The following is a 15,119-nucleotide window of genomic DNA, read 5'->3' on the forward strand; positions in this document are numbered from 1 at the left end:
TTTTCTCTGGGGAAGGCTCTGCTCAAGGGCAGCCAACGTGAGGGAGATGCAGCCTGTATCCCCACCAACTCCCTGCTATCCCAGCCCAAAGTCCTCGACCCAGGGGCACTGAGCTGAGACAGGACACAACTCTGAGTCAAGCATGGCACACAAGAATACAACAACACATACTACCTCTGCCCATAACATCCGTAGTTCCCAGGGTAACCCTGCCAGAGTGGTGCCCAGGCAGCAAACCACCCTGGTGAAAGATGGGACACAGCCCAGACCAGGCCTCCAACCTGGATGCTGTGCCCACGGGGCTGACCCTGCCACCCTTTCTGCATTCCGTAGGCTCAAGTGGATTGAGCATCCCCGAGAGATGCAAACTTGCCCTTCTGGCAGGTGGCACATCCCTGCAAATCTACATCTCCCAGGTGTTTCAAAAACTGCTCCACAGCAAGGCACAGATGGCAGCTGAGACACGGACACAACTTGTTCTCCCTCTGCAAGAAGACACAGACTGTGGCCAACCCATCCCTTCAGCCCCTTCCCACAGGCAGCACTGTCCCATCATGAAAACTCCCTAGAGACCCGCTGCCGTGTAGCATCCTTTATCTCCTCCTTCCCAACTCTACAGCCAGAGCACTTTGAGCTGCTGGTCACGGCTCCTGCTGCAGACCACTTGGCAGAGAGCCCTAACACATCCTCAGGGCCCCATTCCTCTGCCCCCTTCATCTCTCTGTGCATCCCTCCCTGCTCACCTGCTGATGCCCTTCTCCTCCTCCTATTCACAGCTCAGTGTTTGCAAACTACTCCTCCGGTTTTGTTCTCTCCAGCCCCAAGCTCCCTATTTAATTTGGCACCTTGAGCATCCCTATTTCATCTGGCACCCGGCTCCCGCGGTGCCTGGCTGACAGGAGGAAGACTTCATTCCCACCCATGTGCACTGCACCGAAAATGGTTTCCCGCCCTAGGAGAGAGGAGTGAATGGAAGATCATCTGTGCTTGTCAAGGAATAGTAAACTTAATTATTAGCCGAGCGTGTTTACAGGGGAATGTGTGGGAAGGGAAACAACAGGCTTAATTAGAAATCAATGAAGTTCTGCCTTTTAATTGAAGGCACTTTAAGCAGGGTGGAGCTTGTGAGAGCTAAGAGCCCTCATCCTGCACTCTGACTGCTGGAGTGCGGCAACCTGGGGTCAGAGGGATGCATCTATCCTTGCTTTTTTGGGGTCTGCTCTCAGCAAGTCCTGCCCTGGCACAAGTGCCTGGAGCAAGGCTGCCTGATGGAGTACCGCAGGCGCTTGCGCGCCCAGAGCAGCTCTGCTGCCTCCTGGTCTCCTGCCATTCAGGCTGCTGTGCTGCCTTGGATCTGTGCTCCCAGCATGGCAGGCCCTGCATAAACCTCAGAAGATTTCTCTTCCTCGCTTGGCACAGAGCAGCCCGTTATTTTACACTGACTAGCTGCAGAGCAAACAACTCGGAGGTCACAAACCTAATTTCACAGCTAAACTGATGCCATCGTCACAAGTGGGTGGTAGCTGCTGCTGCATCTCCGGCCACCTGAGTTTGCCGTACCTGGCTCAGGGATGACGTGACCCCTCTTCTAAAGGAGGTGAGGGTAGAATAGCATCCTGCAAATTCTGGGGACACCTGCTTGCTGTGTTGCCCACAGTGTGGTTTGCAGCAGAGCATGACCCTGTGCCTGAGCCCGCACCTTGGGGAGAGCAGTCCCCTCCTGCCACCCACATGCTACAGGGCTGCGTGTGCTTGAGCTCAAAACAAACTTCAGAGGAGTTCCCTGTGCGGGATAATAGCTGCGCCTGGGCTGGTAATTGAAAATTATTTATTCATGACCAGATAAGAGTCAGTCACATTTTCTGCCAAATTTACCCATAATGTTTATGCCCCATTTTCAAGCTCTGTAAATTTTATGCTGAAGCCGATGCACTGTGGCACTAAAGCAGATAAGAGATGTTTTCTTCTGGCAGTGCTTGCTTCTCATTAACTTAAGGAGCACAGTAATGTCCTGCACAGACATTTATTGCAGCTCTGCTGAGTGGTTCCTGTCCCTCCCCTTTGATGCCCTGTGCCCAAGAGCAGCCGGGCACCTCTCCTCAGCTCAAGAGCTGTGCTCTGCTCCCAGCGCCGCTTGCAAGCTCCAGATGGCATCACTGCCAGCGAGAGGGCTGAAGTGGGACATGGCTGCCAGGCCCTTCTTCCCCAGAGCCCTTGAGCACCAGCCTCTTTGCACCCCTGCCTGGGGACATGAAGTGCCAGAGGAGATCACACCCCAGGGATGGCTGCTTGGTGCTTTGGGCTGGGACAGAACAAGCCACGGTTGCTGTTCTGGGAGACTTTGCTCTGCTGGGCTCTTGGGGATAGTCCAGGGTAGGAGAAATCCTACTTTGAATACCTTTTTTGTGCAACATACCCCGCCTGGGACACGCCACGCTCACAGATTCGGGAAAGCTAATCTACAATGTGTGTTTCTGAACAGCCACCAAATGATTCTGAAACTGATTGTAAAGCTTTGAAGGCAGCTAAATTGCACAATCCAGCCATTTCTATCCTTTATGTGCCTCTCGCTTTGTGAAAACATGAAAAAGGGAGGATGATTTGGACCATCAAGCCAGCTGAAATTGCAGACCATAAAAGCTGATACTCTTTAAAGACTTCCCCCCCCCTGCAGCTCAGGAGCCTTTTAAAGCAGTGTCACCCCTACAGGGCTGCAAAGCTGCTGCTGGTCCCGGTTGGCTTATCTACTCACAGCACTGCCAAGGGGAGTTGCGAGCTTGCTTGGGAAGGTGGCAGAGCCTGCTCTGCACTGGGCATCTCGCCATGAGGCCCTGCTGCCCACCCCAGGCTCTGCAGCTGGACAGTCCTGTGCCTGTGCCGAAGCCCCTGGGCAAGGGGACTTCCAAGCAAGGTCACCATGGGTAAAGCTGTGACACCATGTGGCTGCCTTGGAGCAGTGCTGTCCCACAGCAGTGTGAACATCAGTAGGCAGCAATGCTGCAGGCCAAGGGGTTGCACCAGATGAGGTTTGAAGGGTCTGGAGTGGAGTAAACTGTAAAACAGTGACTCATGCTAAAAGCTGGGAGCAATGGGCAGTGACCGGGATCTTCCTTGGTCCCAAAAAGCTGTGCTCCTGAGTGACTTCTAGCCATCACCGAAGGGGCATGAGAAAAAGCAGAGCAGGAAGGTGGCTGAAAGCCATCCTGCCGTGCAAGATGCTGTAGAATCCAACAAAAAACCCCAGAGAAAATAATCTCCTGCAAGTCCGCATCCCAGCTCCCCACCAGGGCCCTCCTGTGAGTGAGTGCCCTGAGGCACCCACAGGGTCCAGCAAACACATCCAGGAAAGCCCTTGCTGTGCAGGGCTCTTTTGACTTTCGAGTGGCCGGGCTTCCCCACTGCCTCCCCAGGCAACCTGCCTCCCCTGCAATGCCTGAGGAAACTGCCCATTTCTCATTAGTGCTGGGGATGTGCCCAAGAGCCAGCAGGGCATGGGTAGGTGGTGTTGGGGAGCGAATCCTGGGGTCTGGGTCCAGTCTGCTCAGCCTAGAGCCCCTGCCTGCAGCTTCTACAAGGGCTCTGGTCACTCCCTGCCCATGACAGGGATTCACAGTGACTGTCCCGTCACCAAAAGCCTGACCACACGTGCTGTGTTTGGGACAGAAATCAATGTTGCAAGAGGTAAGTGCAGGATGACATGACAGGGAGCGTGCTGGGGGGAGATAACACAGCGCTCAGCAGCACAGGCATCTCAGGCAAAGACAAGTGCCTGTGGGGCCAAAGGAAACCCTTTATCTTTGAGAAACACACACCTTGGAGTGTCTTCCCATAACTAAGCAGCCCAGAAGTTAAGTGAGTCAGGACTCCAGGCATGGATTTACTTGGCAACCTAAAAGGGCTTTTCCTCGTACTTCAAATATATGCTCCATCACTGAAATGTGAAGGCGCAAAGAAGTCCCCATATAACCCCCAGCTGCAGAGAGCAGTTGATCAGCAGCTTCTGATCTTGCTTAGCCCAAGTGCCAAGCCCTGACCCGCACGACAGGTCAGGTTAATTTACCTCCCTGTTTGGGCTGGGGTGGGTGACGGTGGCCACAGGACAGAGCAGACAGGGCTGTGCAGCGGGAAGCACAGTGCAAAGCTGGGGTTGGATCTCTAGAGGCAGCTCATCTCCAAGGAACACTGTTTTTCCCTGCAGGCTGTAGGGCATGTGTAGAGCCGGGGAAGCCCACGAACAAAGCCTATTTTTGTACAGGCAGGCAAAGCAGATCTGTTTTGCCATGGTAATTGGTTGTTCCAGCTGCTTCCTCCCAGCCAGCGAGGGCTAGGACACCCCTGCGAGCATTTCGGTGCTAAAGTTTTGAAACTGAGGGAGAGCATGCGGGTAAAAGTTTTAACTAAAGCCAAACTTGACAGTTTCTTCTTCTCAAGAACGAGCTTATTGGGCTAAAAATAACCAGTGCTTCACAGCTTGAGCACACAGCCCCTTCTCCTGCCGTTGGCATGGCAACACTAAAATATTCTGCAAGTACAAATGCTTACCGCTAAAATTTTACTTTTAGGAACAAAATGAATCATGAGAGGCAGAAGCTGCCTCCTGCTTGGGCAGGCTTTGCCTGAAGGGTGTATCTGGGCACGGGAGCACTTCGGTCACAGCTTATGAACTCCTCCTTCAGGGGCTGACTAAGAACCTCTGTCACAAGATGCCATAAGCACCATCCGCAGCAAGGGCTCCTGCTCCTTCCTCTTCATCTCACGCCTTCCCCACGGTCTGCAGGCAGCTTTGCATTTTTTACATCAGAATATCTAATCTTGGCAGTATGAGCCAATCGTTTATACATGTTGTCATTGGACAAGGCACAAATTAGTCTTGCTATTGCAATGAGACCCCGTCAGCCATTCCCCTGCAGCACCAGAGATGCCAGGGCCCTGTCAGGCTGCAGGATGCTGCTGACACCACCTACCCATTGCAGCTTCTGAGCTTCTGGGACGCATTCCCCAGGCTTTCAGGGACTGTCAACAATCCCCATCTCAGAGCTTTCCTTTCTCCCTTTGGCCTAAGTGATGTGGGCAGGGAAAGGATGGCTGTGCATGCAGACACGCAGGCAAGACAGGGGTTAATGAGCAGTGCAGAGACGGGAGGTTTTGCCACTCTTTGCCCCATGGGGTATGCTTAAAAGGCACTTGTTGCTGGGGTGCCTCAGCAGTGAGCCACTGGACCTGCCTCTCCCTGGATGCCCTTACACTGTAAAGTGTTACCATGCCTGCCTCTTCCCTCCCAACCCCCAGCTCCAGAAAAGAGAGGAAGCACACACTGTACCCTGGACTTCTCCTCCAGCCTGGTCATCATAACTATAGTTGCTGTTCTCTGTTCCCACACCATCCTCCAGAAGTCGCTGAGGGTTTCTGGCAGAGGTCCCTGCGTGGCGATGTAGGCGTTCTGCTTCCGATATCCATCAATATAATTGGCATTGATGTAATCACTGCCTGGGACCCCTGCGAAGAAAAAGGGCAAAGCTTTACTCCAGGGCCAGCTCACGACCCTGTGCCTATCGCTCTGCTGGGCCATGCAGGCAGGGGCAGAGGCTGGCACCTTCACAAGGCTCTTGACAAGTCTCCTTTACAGGGTGATGCCAGAATCTCTCCCAGGGATCCTGCAAAGGACAGGGATGGTGCCTGAATGAAGAAGAACCCTTTGTAACTCCCACATTAATGCAACAAGCAGGCAGCACCAAAGCAGAGAGACAGCTGCCACCCGCACACAAAGGGAAATTCACAGGCAGGAATATTAAGGAGCTCGTTTGGCCCCAAGCAACCGATTGAAATAATTGTCTTAAATTCACCAGCTATTTGTTATGGTCCTACAGCACCTTTTAAAAATGAGGCTGCTTCATTAGATTGTCTCTGCTAGCAGGGGATGTCAGGCAGGGATGTCCTCCCACCCCCTCCTGCAGGGATGAATATCCCAGAGGAGCCAGAGCTCTTCCTCCCACCACCACTGAACCCCTCTTCAGTGTGAGACCCCCCTCTGCTGCTGGCTGGCAGAAGCTGCTCCAGCTCCCACTCTGCCTCCACCACTTTCTTGCAAAGGACTTTCTTGCAAAGGCCTTTAAAATGCAAACACACAGTTACTAAAATAAATTCGGCAAAGCAGAGGCCTGGGGCTGTGTTTCCAAACCCTGCTCAGCATGGGCTGCCCGGGGTTCAGGGAGGGAAAGCAGCGGGAATCTCCTTGTCTCCCAAAGAGAGTGCATCTGCATTTCATTAGAGGAAGGAAATAAAGCTGGGGGTCTTCCCCTCGCCCTTTTGTCCCGAGGAATTTTCTACAGGTCCCAGCAGTCTCCAGCAGAAACAAACTGCTGGTGTCTCTGGGGGAGCAGCAGCAGCTGGAGTGCAGTGCGTGGCTCCCTTGGCATGGGCGGCGGGGACCTGGCAGGGCGCTTCGGGAATGGTTCCCAGGAAGACACAGACACTACTTACAGCAACTGAGTCAGGCTGGAAAACAGGGATTCCCCCATGTGCTCACCCCACAGCTGTCTAACAGGGTTTACCCACCATCAGGCATGCCAGGCCTTGGCATAGCCGCTGCTGCTGCTTAACAGGCCTCGTTGCAAGGGACCATTTGGACCCCCTCCTCCTCCCAAAGAGGATAAGTGGTGCATTAGCATTAGAAAAGACCCTTCCATCCCAAGAAAAAGGATGCTAGTGACTGCAGGGCGACAAAGCCAGGCCCCAGTCTCTTCCCCAAGCAGGGGTGCATTGAATTAGCTGAATCTTCCTCATCCCCCATGAGTGGGCTCAGTTCTGGTGCACAGAGCTGGGTGCTGATTTATGAAACAGTGGGAATGGGTGAGCCTGGGTTTTGGTACCTGTGCTCCAGGTCTTCTGTGTGCAAGGGGACTGCAAAGCAGGCACAAAAGCCCAGACTCCAGAGATGTGGGGCTGGTTCTTGGAGCCATGGGGGTCAGTGCTATGAACACCAGGGCCTGATGTGTCTCCCATGGAGCACAGGGATGTGTGGAGCCTGATGTCCCAGGGGAAGGGGCACCTCATCCTGTGCAGCTCTGGGCACTTACTTGGGAGCAAACACTGACAAGTCCCACAGGAAAATACCAGCCCGGCAGTCGTGTTGGGACAGAGGGTGGTAGGGCTGACAGTGCTATGTCCCACCATGTGCAGAGGAAGGCAGCCGAAGTCGCACAGCGGGGCGAGCAGTGGGAAGGGAAGCTGCTGGGACAGACATCTCTGCTGGCACCAGCAGTAGCAAGAAGCAACCACACGGCGCACACTGCTGTGAGGACATTGGGAAAACAAGGGCAGCTCTTCCTCTCTTCTTGCCAGCATTTTGCTCAAGCATTTGCTTATGCTGATGCTAGAGATGTTTCTTGATGTTTGCCCCTGCTCGACTGACAACAGGAAAAAAGATAGTCCCCTGCTACAGCCAAGTTCAGCTGCTTGCTGGGTTGCCTACTCCGGAGTCACTCTTACCATCGATGGAGGTCAGGATGACACGTGAGTGGTCATAGGCGATCACGTTTGCATAGCGGTTTTTTGGTTTATTCACTTCCAGGTTGGAGTTCTCCCAGGTGAACTGCTGCCCCGGATCAATGGACTGTGGAGAGTAAAGAGAAGGAGGGAGTCAGGAGCAGCTACAGCACAGCGGGACGCTGCAGCACTGTGTTGCAGTCAGGAAATCTGCATCATCCCACACACCTCTCCCCAGGCCAGACGAAGCTTCCATGGGTGTCCCCAGCAGAAGTGTCAAGCCAGACCACACTGAAATCCAGTCCCTGGTGGAACCTGCCTCTCATGACCTGCAGGCAAAGCAGCCCATTGCTAGGGCAGCCTGCTGCAGATGAGCCTTCACTTCCGCTCTCGCTGCGTGCTCATTCTTTCCTCTGGAGCTACCCATCAGCAGAAATTTGGTCTTATGCCAGGACTCCAGAGAGACCTGACTGCACAGTTCTTGACCTAGTGGTTTTATTAGCTGTTGAACTGCAGTCTCCTGAAATATAGCAAGCCCTGGGTGTCTTGTGCCCCAGGAGCTTTGGGTATTAGTGTCCTGCAAGACAGCCTATGAGCTTTTGCCAGGGAATAGTCATGAAAATTGATAGGTTACTATCCACTGCTCCAGCTACTTATGCAATGTAAACATCTCTCGTTTGAGTTAATAGAGTGACGAGGAACTATAAACCTGGAGAAGAGATGTGGTTATAAATCTCGGCCAAAGGCCCACATGCTATGCAACTGCCTGAAAAGCACACGTCCTGATCCCACCTGTGTCCTGGCCTTGCACATCCAATGTCTCTCCCACAAGCCATCGGTTGGTGCACCTGGTGTACGGCTCCTCCATGGCCAGACAGCCCCTTCCCAAAGCCTTTCCTGTCGTCTTTGTCCGTGAACAAAACAAGGGGAAAAAGGACCATCCCCAAAGCAGCCCTCTGACATGAGATGGCCTCTTTGGCTGAGAGATACATGAGGCACCCAGATAAGACAGTTGCCTCATGCAGGGACTTGCTCTGCACATGCAGCCCTGGGCAAGCCTGGGGCAGGCAGCTACAGCAGAAATCAGTCATCCCATGAACCCCCTCCCCCCGAAATTACCAGCACAGTCAAAGCCTTCTAAAAATCATGCTCCAGCTCAGGGTCCCTGAAGCTTCGCTGGCCCACAGGCAAAAGTATTGAGCAAACAGGCCAGGGGAAGCACCGCGTGTTATTCTCTCTGCAGGCATCCACGTTCATCGCTTGGCAGACAGCCATGTCAGAGGGTTTCTCAGGCAGTAAAACGCCTGCGAGTCTGTCAGCTCTGGATCAGCTGTGAGCAAAAGGCTGAGCTGGGAAGCGCAGTTCCCTGACTGGGCTGACCTCTGCTCAGTCCCATCAACAGCTTTCTGTGCGCAAGGTGACACCCATTGCCGTCCCCACCTCTCCTGAGCTGTTGAGCAGGCACTTCCCAAGCAGCCGGCAGTGGGTGCGGGTACCCAGCTCGGGTACGCAGCACAGGCACTGCCCGCATCACTGCGCAGGCCCTGAGGGGTTTGTGGCACATGCAGGGCACGGGCCAGCGCTGTGCCAGGTGGCTGTTGCCCATCCCCACGTGTGGCCCACACCACCAGCCCTCCCTGCCGCAGCAGGCTGCCCACAGGCAGAGGGGCCAGCGCTGACAAAAACGCGCAGGAGGATGTGACATCACAGCGATGCTAATAGGTAGTTTGGGAAATGTAGGATGTAAATAGACATTTCCTACAGAAAACGTGTAATTTTCTATTATCAGTATAATAAGCAGGCAGCAGCAGCGCTCAGTGGCGCTGACAGCAGAAATGGTGGGAGTGAAGACCACAAGCACCGCTTCTGGCTGGAAACAGAGATGTCCCAGCACAGCTCACAGCTCTCTGGGGCACTTCATTTCATTCAGGCACCTATATTTTGTTTTCAGGATAGGCTGCTCACTGAATCAGCTCTTTGGATGCTCTCCTCCCTCAGCGGTGTGGCAGGGATGACTGCTGCCCACCTAACGGTGGGGCTGAACTGGAGAAGGGCAATAGAAATGGTCAAAAGCGTGAAAAAGTAAGATGAACAAAATGTGTAAGGACTTTTCTGTTGGGAGTAGAGAGGAGCGAGAGGGGCTTTGACACCAGTCTACTCAATCCAGAGCACACTGAAAGAGAAGCACAAATAGACAAACTAAGGAGGAAAATCCACTAATGCCTACTAAAGACATAAATACCACTTCTTTTTCAAAGACGTGGCCTTAGTCTGCACAGACAGCCCACGCAGAGAGCTGGCTAGCTGGCAGTGGAGCTGAGACCGGACCTGAAGGTACAAGTGAGCATCTTCTTGCTGCTGAGGAGCAAACACAAGAGAGCACCAGCCCTGCTTGAACTCTGCGAACACTCACTCAGCACCGGGCACAGGTGGGTGCTGGAGCGACTCCTCCCTTCGCGGCAGAGGCAGCGAGAGCTCAGTGCTCAGTTCATGCTCAATCTACACTGCGAATCACTGCCAAAAGGCTTCAGGGCTGCCCGAGCTGTGGGGTGCAGTGTGCTTTATACAGCAAGTCTGCGTCCTGCCATAGCGGTGGAAAGGGTTATTTCCTGGGGGAGACAAGGCTGCCAAGAGCCCCCAGAAGCGAGGAGAAGCATCAAGGTGTTGCCATTAGGGTTAATTGCTTTGATGTGCAACTAGGATGTGCAGAAATGGTCTAATCATCAGCAGCCTCTTTAGAGGGCAAACAGGTGAGAAAGTCAGAAGTAATACAGCACCTGAGTGCAAAGAGGCTCTAATTAAATACTCCTGTAAATTAGTGACTCATTTAGAAGTAAAATGATTTAATTTAAACTCTGGTGATGAATTAATGTACACCTGTTCCCCCCTTTAAGGCAAACAAATGAGTAAATAAACGGGAGGATGATGGGCTGCTTGGAGAGCAGTTGAAACCCTTACACGGAGTGGTGGTTGGCAAGTCTTGTCCCATCTCCGTAAGCAGCTCTGCGGCCCCTGACTACGGCAGCACTGCCTTGTCTCCACACCTTGCTCCACAACTACCTGGGCACTGGGAGTCTGCTCTTGTTCCTTTCTGGGGCTCATGGGAATCACTGCTCCACTCCAAACCTTGATCAGAGTAACACTTTCAACTCATTCTTCCTAGAAAGCAGAAGGGCTGGGAAATTGGAAGGAAATGAGGCAGGAACAAACTTAAAAGCACCATGACTTTTAGTTTTGCTTTGCTTTAAAGTGACAGGGGAGATGTTGTAAGACAGCAAGTGCAAATTAAGGAAAAGCCCAATTAGTAAAACTCCTCCCTCCCAGCATGGAAGTGCGAGGACCAATCTCTCCAAAGCAGCTCAGGGATCCCTGCTGCTACTGCCATCAACATAAAGACAGAGCCAGACCATTGAAACAGGATTGGAAAAGGCTCCTTTCTCGACAGACTTAAGAGCACTTCACAAATGCCTGGAAAACATCCCTGGGTGCCAGTTTGCCTCTCAAGATACGGTCCACCTTGGGTTTGCTGCTCTCCTTCCTCAGTGCAGCTCCAAAACCCCTCTGCATGCAGAGTCCCTGCAGCTGCCTCCGCCGCTGGCAGGCATGGGCAGCCCGCGCAGGCAGACCCCTGGGGCAGCACGGCAGCTCGGCTGGCCCTGGCTGCGGCAACCGAGGAGCTGGGCACCCAAGGCCCCGTGCTGCTCTGCAGCCCAGGCGGCTGCACAAGGGCATGGGGAGGGGAAGGCGCTCGGGCTGTGAGTGCTTCCCGGCCTCCTGTGAAATCAACCACATTAGCACAGGCATTGACCACTGTCAATCTGCGCTGCGTCTCAAATGAGGACATAATGCGCTCCTGAATCAATCGCTGGCAGTGCTTCAGCCTTATTATTCTTATTACCGGAACGTGAGTGCTGCGTGCCTGCCAGGCAGCTTCCCGATTAGCCCATTAAACCCACAACATGTGGCTCCCCGGGTGCTATCTGGACCCCGGGTCCAGCATCTCCTGGGCTCACCGGCCCCAGGGACCCAAGCACCTCTCCCGCTGCCTAAGCTGCTTTGCTAGGGCTGCAGGCATGCAAGGTGCAATGTCCTCGGTGGCTTTAAGGGAAATGCAAGGCAACACGGATTTTGGGCAGGCCAGCAGTGTTCCCCACAGTTTTGTATGAAGAGAAAGGGACTGCAGCCTCCCCACCACACTAGGAAGCAAGAGCACAGGAGCACAGGCAAATCTCATGCATAACCTAAAGATTATTAAGGACTAACATACCAGGCAGTGGCATGCTGCCTGACTCTCATCACCTCCAGCCTGCTCCGCTCCCAGGGGCCATCCACTGGAGGGACATGCCGAAGAGACTGGGCACAAGGGGCAATGGCCACAAGTTGCAGTTTGGATGTATGGAAAACATTTTCCCCTGGGAAGGTGTGCAGGGTACAGCCCAGAAGTGGCAACAGCCACATGGGAACAGGAACCAGCCCTGGTCAGAACCAGACTGTCCTGTGTTTGATAATAGCAACAAAGGGGACAGCAGTGCTCGGCTTGCTGGATCCCCCAGTGAAAGTGCAAAATGTGTGCGTGGGGTGTGCACACGTGTTTGTACCAGTGCAGGTACCCCCCACCCGAGGACAGGATCCTGCTCCATGTTCACACGCTGCAGCGCAGGAAGGTGGCCCACAGGAGGAGCTCCAACACAGCTGCAGTGCCCGCCACAGCCCGCAGATAAATAATTAAGGGGCTCAGCCTCCCTTCTACTTATTTAATTCCATTAATCCCACACTGTAAATTCACTGTAGCTCTCACTGTACACTAAAAATGAAATACTCTCCTAGTGCAGCTGGGCCAGGAGCTGTTGCCAGACCCTTGCGCTCTGCTCCCCCTGGCTCTGCTGCATGTCCGGGGAGAGCATGGTGGGGCTGTGCTATGCCCCATGCCAGAGCAGCCACCAGCACAGTTAACTGTGCTTGCAGACGGCTCACCTCGCAGCAGTGGCAGTTCAACCTCTCCTGTCGCACCAGGGGTACCAGCAGGTCCAGTTGGGATTGCTCCCTGCCCATCCGGGGTGAGGGCTAACCCGTGGCTCGGGAGCCGGCTATCGCTGCAGCCAGCACACAGGTCTCTCCATGCTGGCTTTGCCGTGCAGGGTACACGGCCACGTGCACTGGCAAACTGGTGTGAGCAATATTATTTGTTCTCTGACCTGCGGGAATGGAGGCCATACGGCTCTGAGAAATCTCTGCCACCCTCCCTGCTCCCTTCCCAGGCATGCAGGGAGGTGCTGACAGGTCTTGTTTTGTGTCGCCTGTGTCTAGGTTACCCTGCTATTGCTTGCACAACCAAGGCAAGCGCCAGACTGATGACTCTGGGCAGTTGACCTCAATGGTTAAAAGTGCTGTTAAATATTTGCTCTCTGCCTGGGGTGCCACTGCTCCTGGAACGTGAGCCATCTGTAAACAGCCATGCACCCCATGGTGATGCTAGGCTGCTCTGCAAAAACACTTAAAATGCAACAATTCCAAAGCACAACTAAACAGCAAGTGGGCCTTGGGCGTTCATCTGTGATGCCTTCGTCCCTCGGCTCTCCCTGCTCAGCTGCGCTATGCCCAGTCCTGCAGCACTAGCATGCCACAGGGAAACAGGGTCAGGGCCTCCATCTTCTGAAGCGCTGGGTCACCACTCAGCTCTGTGTAGGTCTGGGGTTCATACTGTCCCAGGGAGAGTGCTGGGACTCTATTATCACTTAATGACTGCAACTGCACAAAATTTGGTTAGCTGTGGTTCCCTGCCCCTGCCTGTGCTGAGAAGCACAAGCTCCCGCAGGGCCTGCACAGCCTGCTCCCCTCCCACCTCTGCTATTCCCGCATCCACTCTGCAGATTCCCTTACTCAGCAGAGCATGCCATGCCCGTCCTGCCCTCCAGCACTCCCACCACAGGCCCCAAAGAGAGCTGTTGCCATGCCAAGTCTGCAGACACAGGGACTGGGATGAGAGCAGACCCACTGCCACAGCAATCCTGCACAGGCAGCTGCTGTTCTCTGCAAACTCAGTCCAGGATTTTTCTCACTAGCACCTCAAATAGGAAATGACTGTACTGATCCCCACATGCCAACAAGAGGCAACCACTTTTGCTTTGGGGTCTATCCTAGTATCAAACACTGTACGAGCCTGTCGTGTTCAGTAATTTCTAGCTGATGAGGAGTCACATGCAGCAGAATCCAGGGGGAAAAAAATTACATGCAACAATCAGCTACTTAATAGCTGCTTCAACATGGAAAGTACAACTGATTGGTGCTCTCAACCAGCCATGATATTCTAAAGAAAGAGAAATGAGAAGAGAGAAGCTCATGAAAACAGCTAAGAGCATTTACTTAACGCTCATTTTTTTCTGAAACAGTTCCCACAGCTCAGTATTACGCTGCAGGCTCCAACCGGTGCAGGCCTAGTGCAAGGATGGGAGTGCACAGACACTGGATCCTGCCGAATCTCCCCCGTGCAGCAGAGGCACAGTCTGCCTGTAGCGCAGCGGACAGCCCTGCTTAGCATTTCAGCTGAACTCCTAACAAAAGGCCCAAGGCAGACAGATATGTCTGTATACTTTGGCACCACTGGCAGGACCTATACGAACACACAGGTAACTGTAAGGGAAGCACATAATTTCTCTAAACATCTCCCAAGTTGCGATGTAATGCTGTCGCTGGTGAAAGCTCAGCTTCATTCTGATCTAGACAGCAGTATGTAGAAGGACAGCAAACCCCTCCACTTGGCATCCTGAAGCAAAAAGGAGTTTTCTGCCTGCCTCAGATACACACAGCACACCCTTTGAACTAGCTGGAATTCGTCCCTTACCTTCTCAGCGCAGAGATCTGCTTTCCCTTTCCTGGCATATATAATCCTACCTCATGGGCAAATGTTCTGATCTCATCTCATAAATCAGTGTAGGTATGCTGCAGGAAGGGGAGACCACAGGCACAGGCAGATAACAATTCAAACAGAAGTGATAACACATGCAAAGGACACTTCCCAAATTTATTCCCTCTTTAATACTAGTGGGGGGTTTATTTACAAGTCCCCTGCAGCTCAAGAGGGTCCTGCATGTAAGCACAGGAAAACATATATCCTGCCGCTGTTGATCTCACGGCTGCAGAGGAACTTCCCCTGATTTCACAAGTTTTCAACGAATCATCCAGCCCAGAGAGTGGCGAGAAAGGCAAAGCAGCTCTTGTGCAGGTCAGCCCCTTTCTCCTCCATGTCTGCACCCCCTTGGCAAGATGTCCTCGGGGGAGGACGGGAATGGAGGGGGTCAGGCTGGGAGAAGTGCAGTGCAGGATGGGGGGGTTTCATCAAACGCCCAGTGCGTGCCTGTGTGTGTGAGAAAAGGCAGCACTGGTGTGGGTGCGGACAGTACCTATCCGGGGGCTCCACCAGAGTTACAGAGGAGGGTGGAAGTGTGATTCAGCAGCACAGGGGAGTTTGAAGCTCAGGACTGCAGCCACAGGCAGAGTGCTCCATGCAAGGAGAGGAGCTGGGACTCCTCCAGGGTAGTGGGACATTAGCAGAGTTTCTGGTGACAGAGATGCTGAATGGCGCAGGCTAATGCCAGCATAGTCCAGCAGCATCCAGGGGGAGAGCAGGTCGGGAA

At 53.5% G+C, this 15,119-nt stretch overlaps 1 protein-coding gene across 1 annotated transcript in view; it reads right to left on the bottom strand.

The window, feature by feature from the left end:
- Positions 1-15,119, bottom strand: part of PTPRF (protein tyrosine phosphatase, receptor type, F) — a 296,593-nt gene that overhangs the window by 10,449 nt on the left and 271,025 nt on the right. Inside the window, exons 26-27 of the mRNA XM_009884676.1 lie at positions 7,489-7,612; positions 5,321-5,496 (exon numbers count right to left, since the gene is read on the bottom strand). Coding sequence (XP_009882978.1) covers positions 5,321-5,496; positions 7,489-7,612 — 300 coding nt within the window. The remainder of the gene's footprint in view (positions 1-5,320; positions 5,497-7,488; positions 7,613-15,119) is intronic.

The sequence above is a fragment of the Charadrius vociferus genome, unplaced genomic scaffold, assembly GCF_000708025.1.
Source record: "Charadrius vociferus isolate BGI_N301 unplaced genomic scaffold, ASM70802v2 scaffold163, whole genome shotgun sequence".
NCBI lineage: Eukaryota > Metazoa > Chordata > Aves > Charadriiformes > Charadriidae > Charadrius > Charadrius vociferus.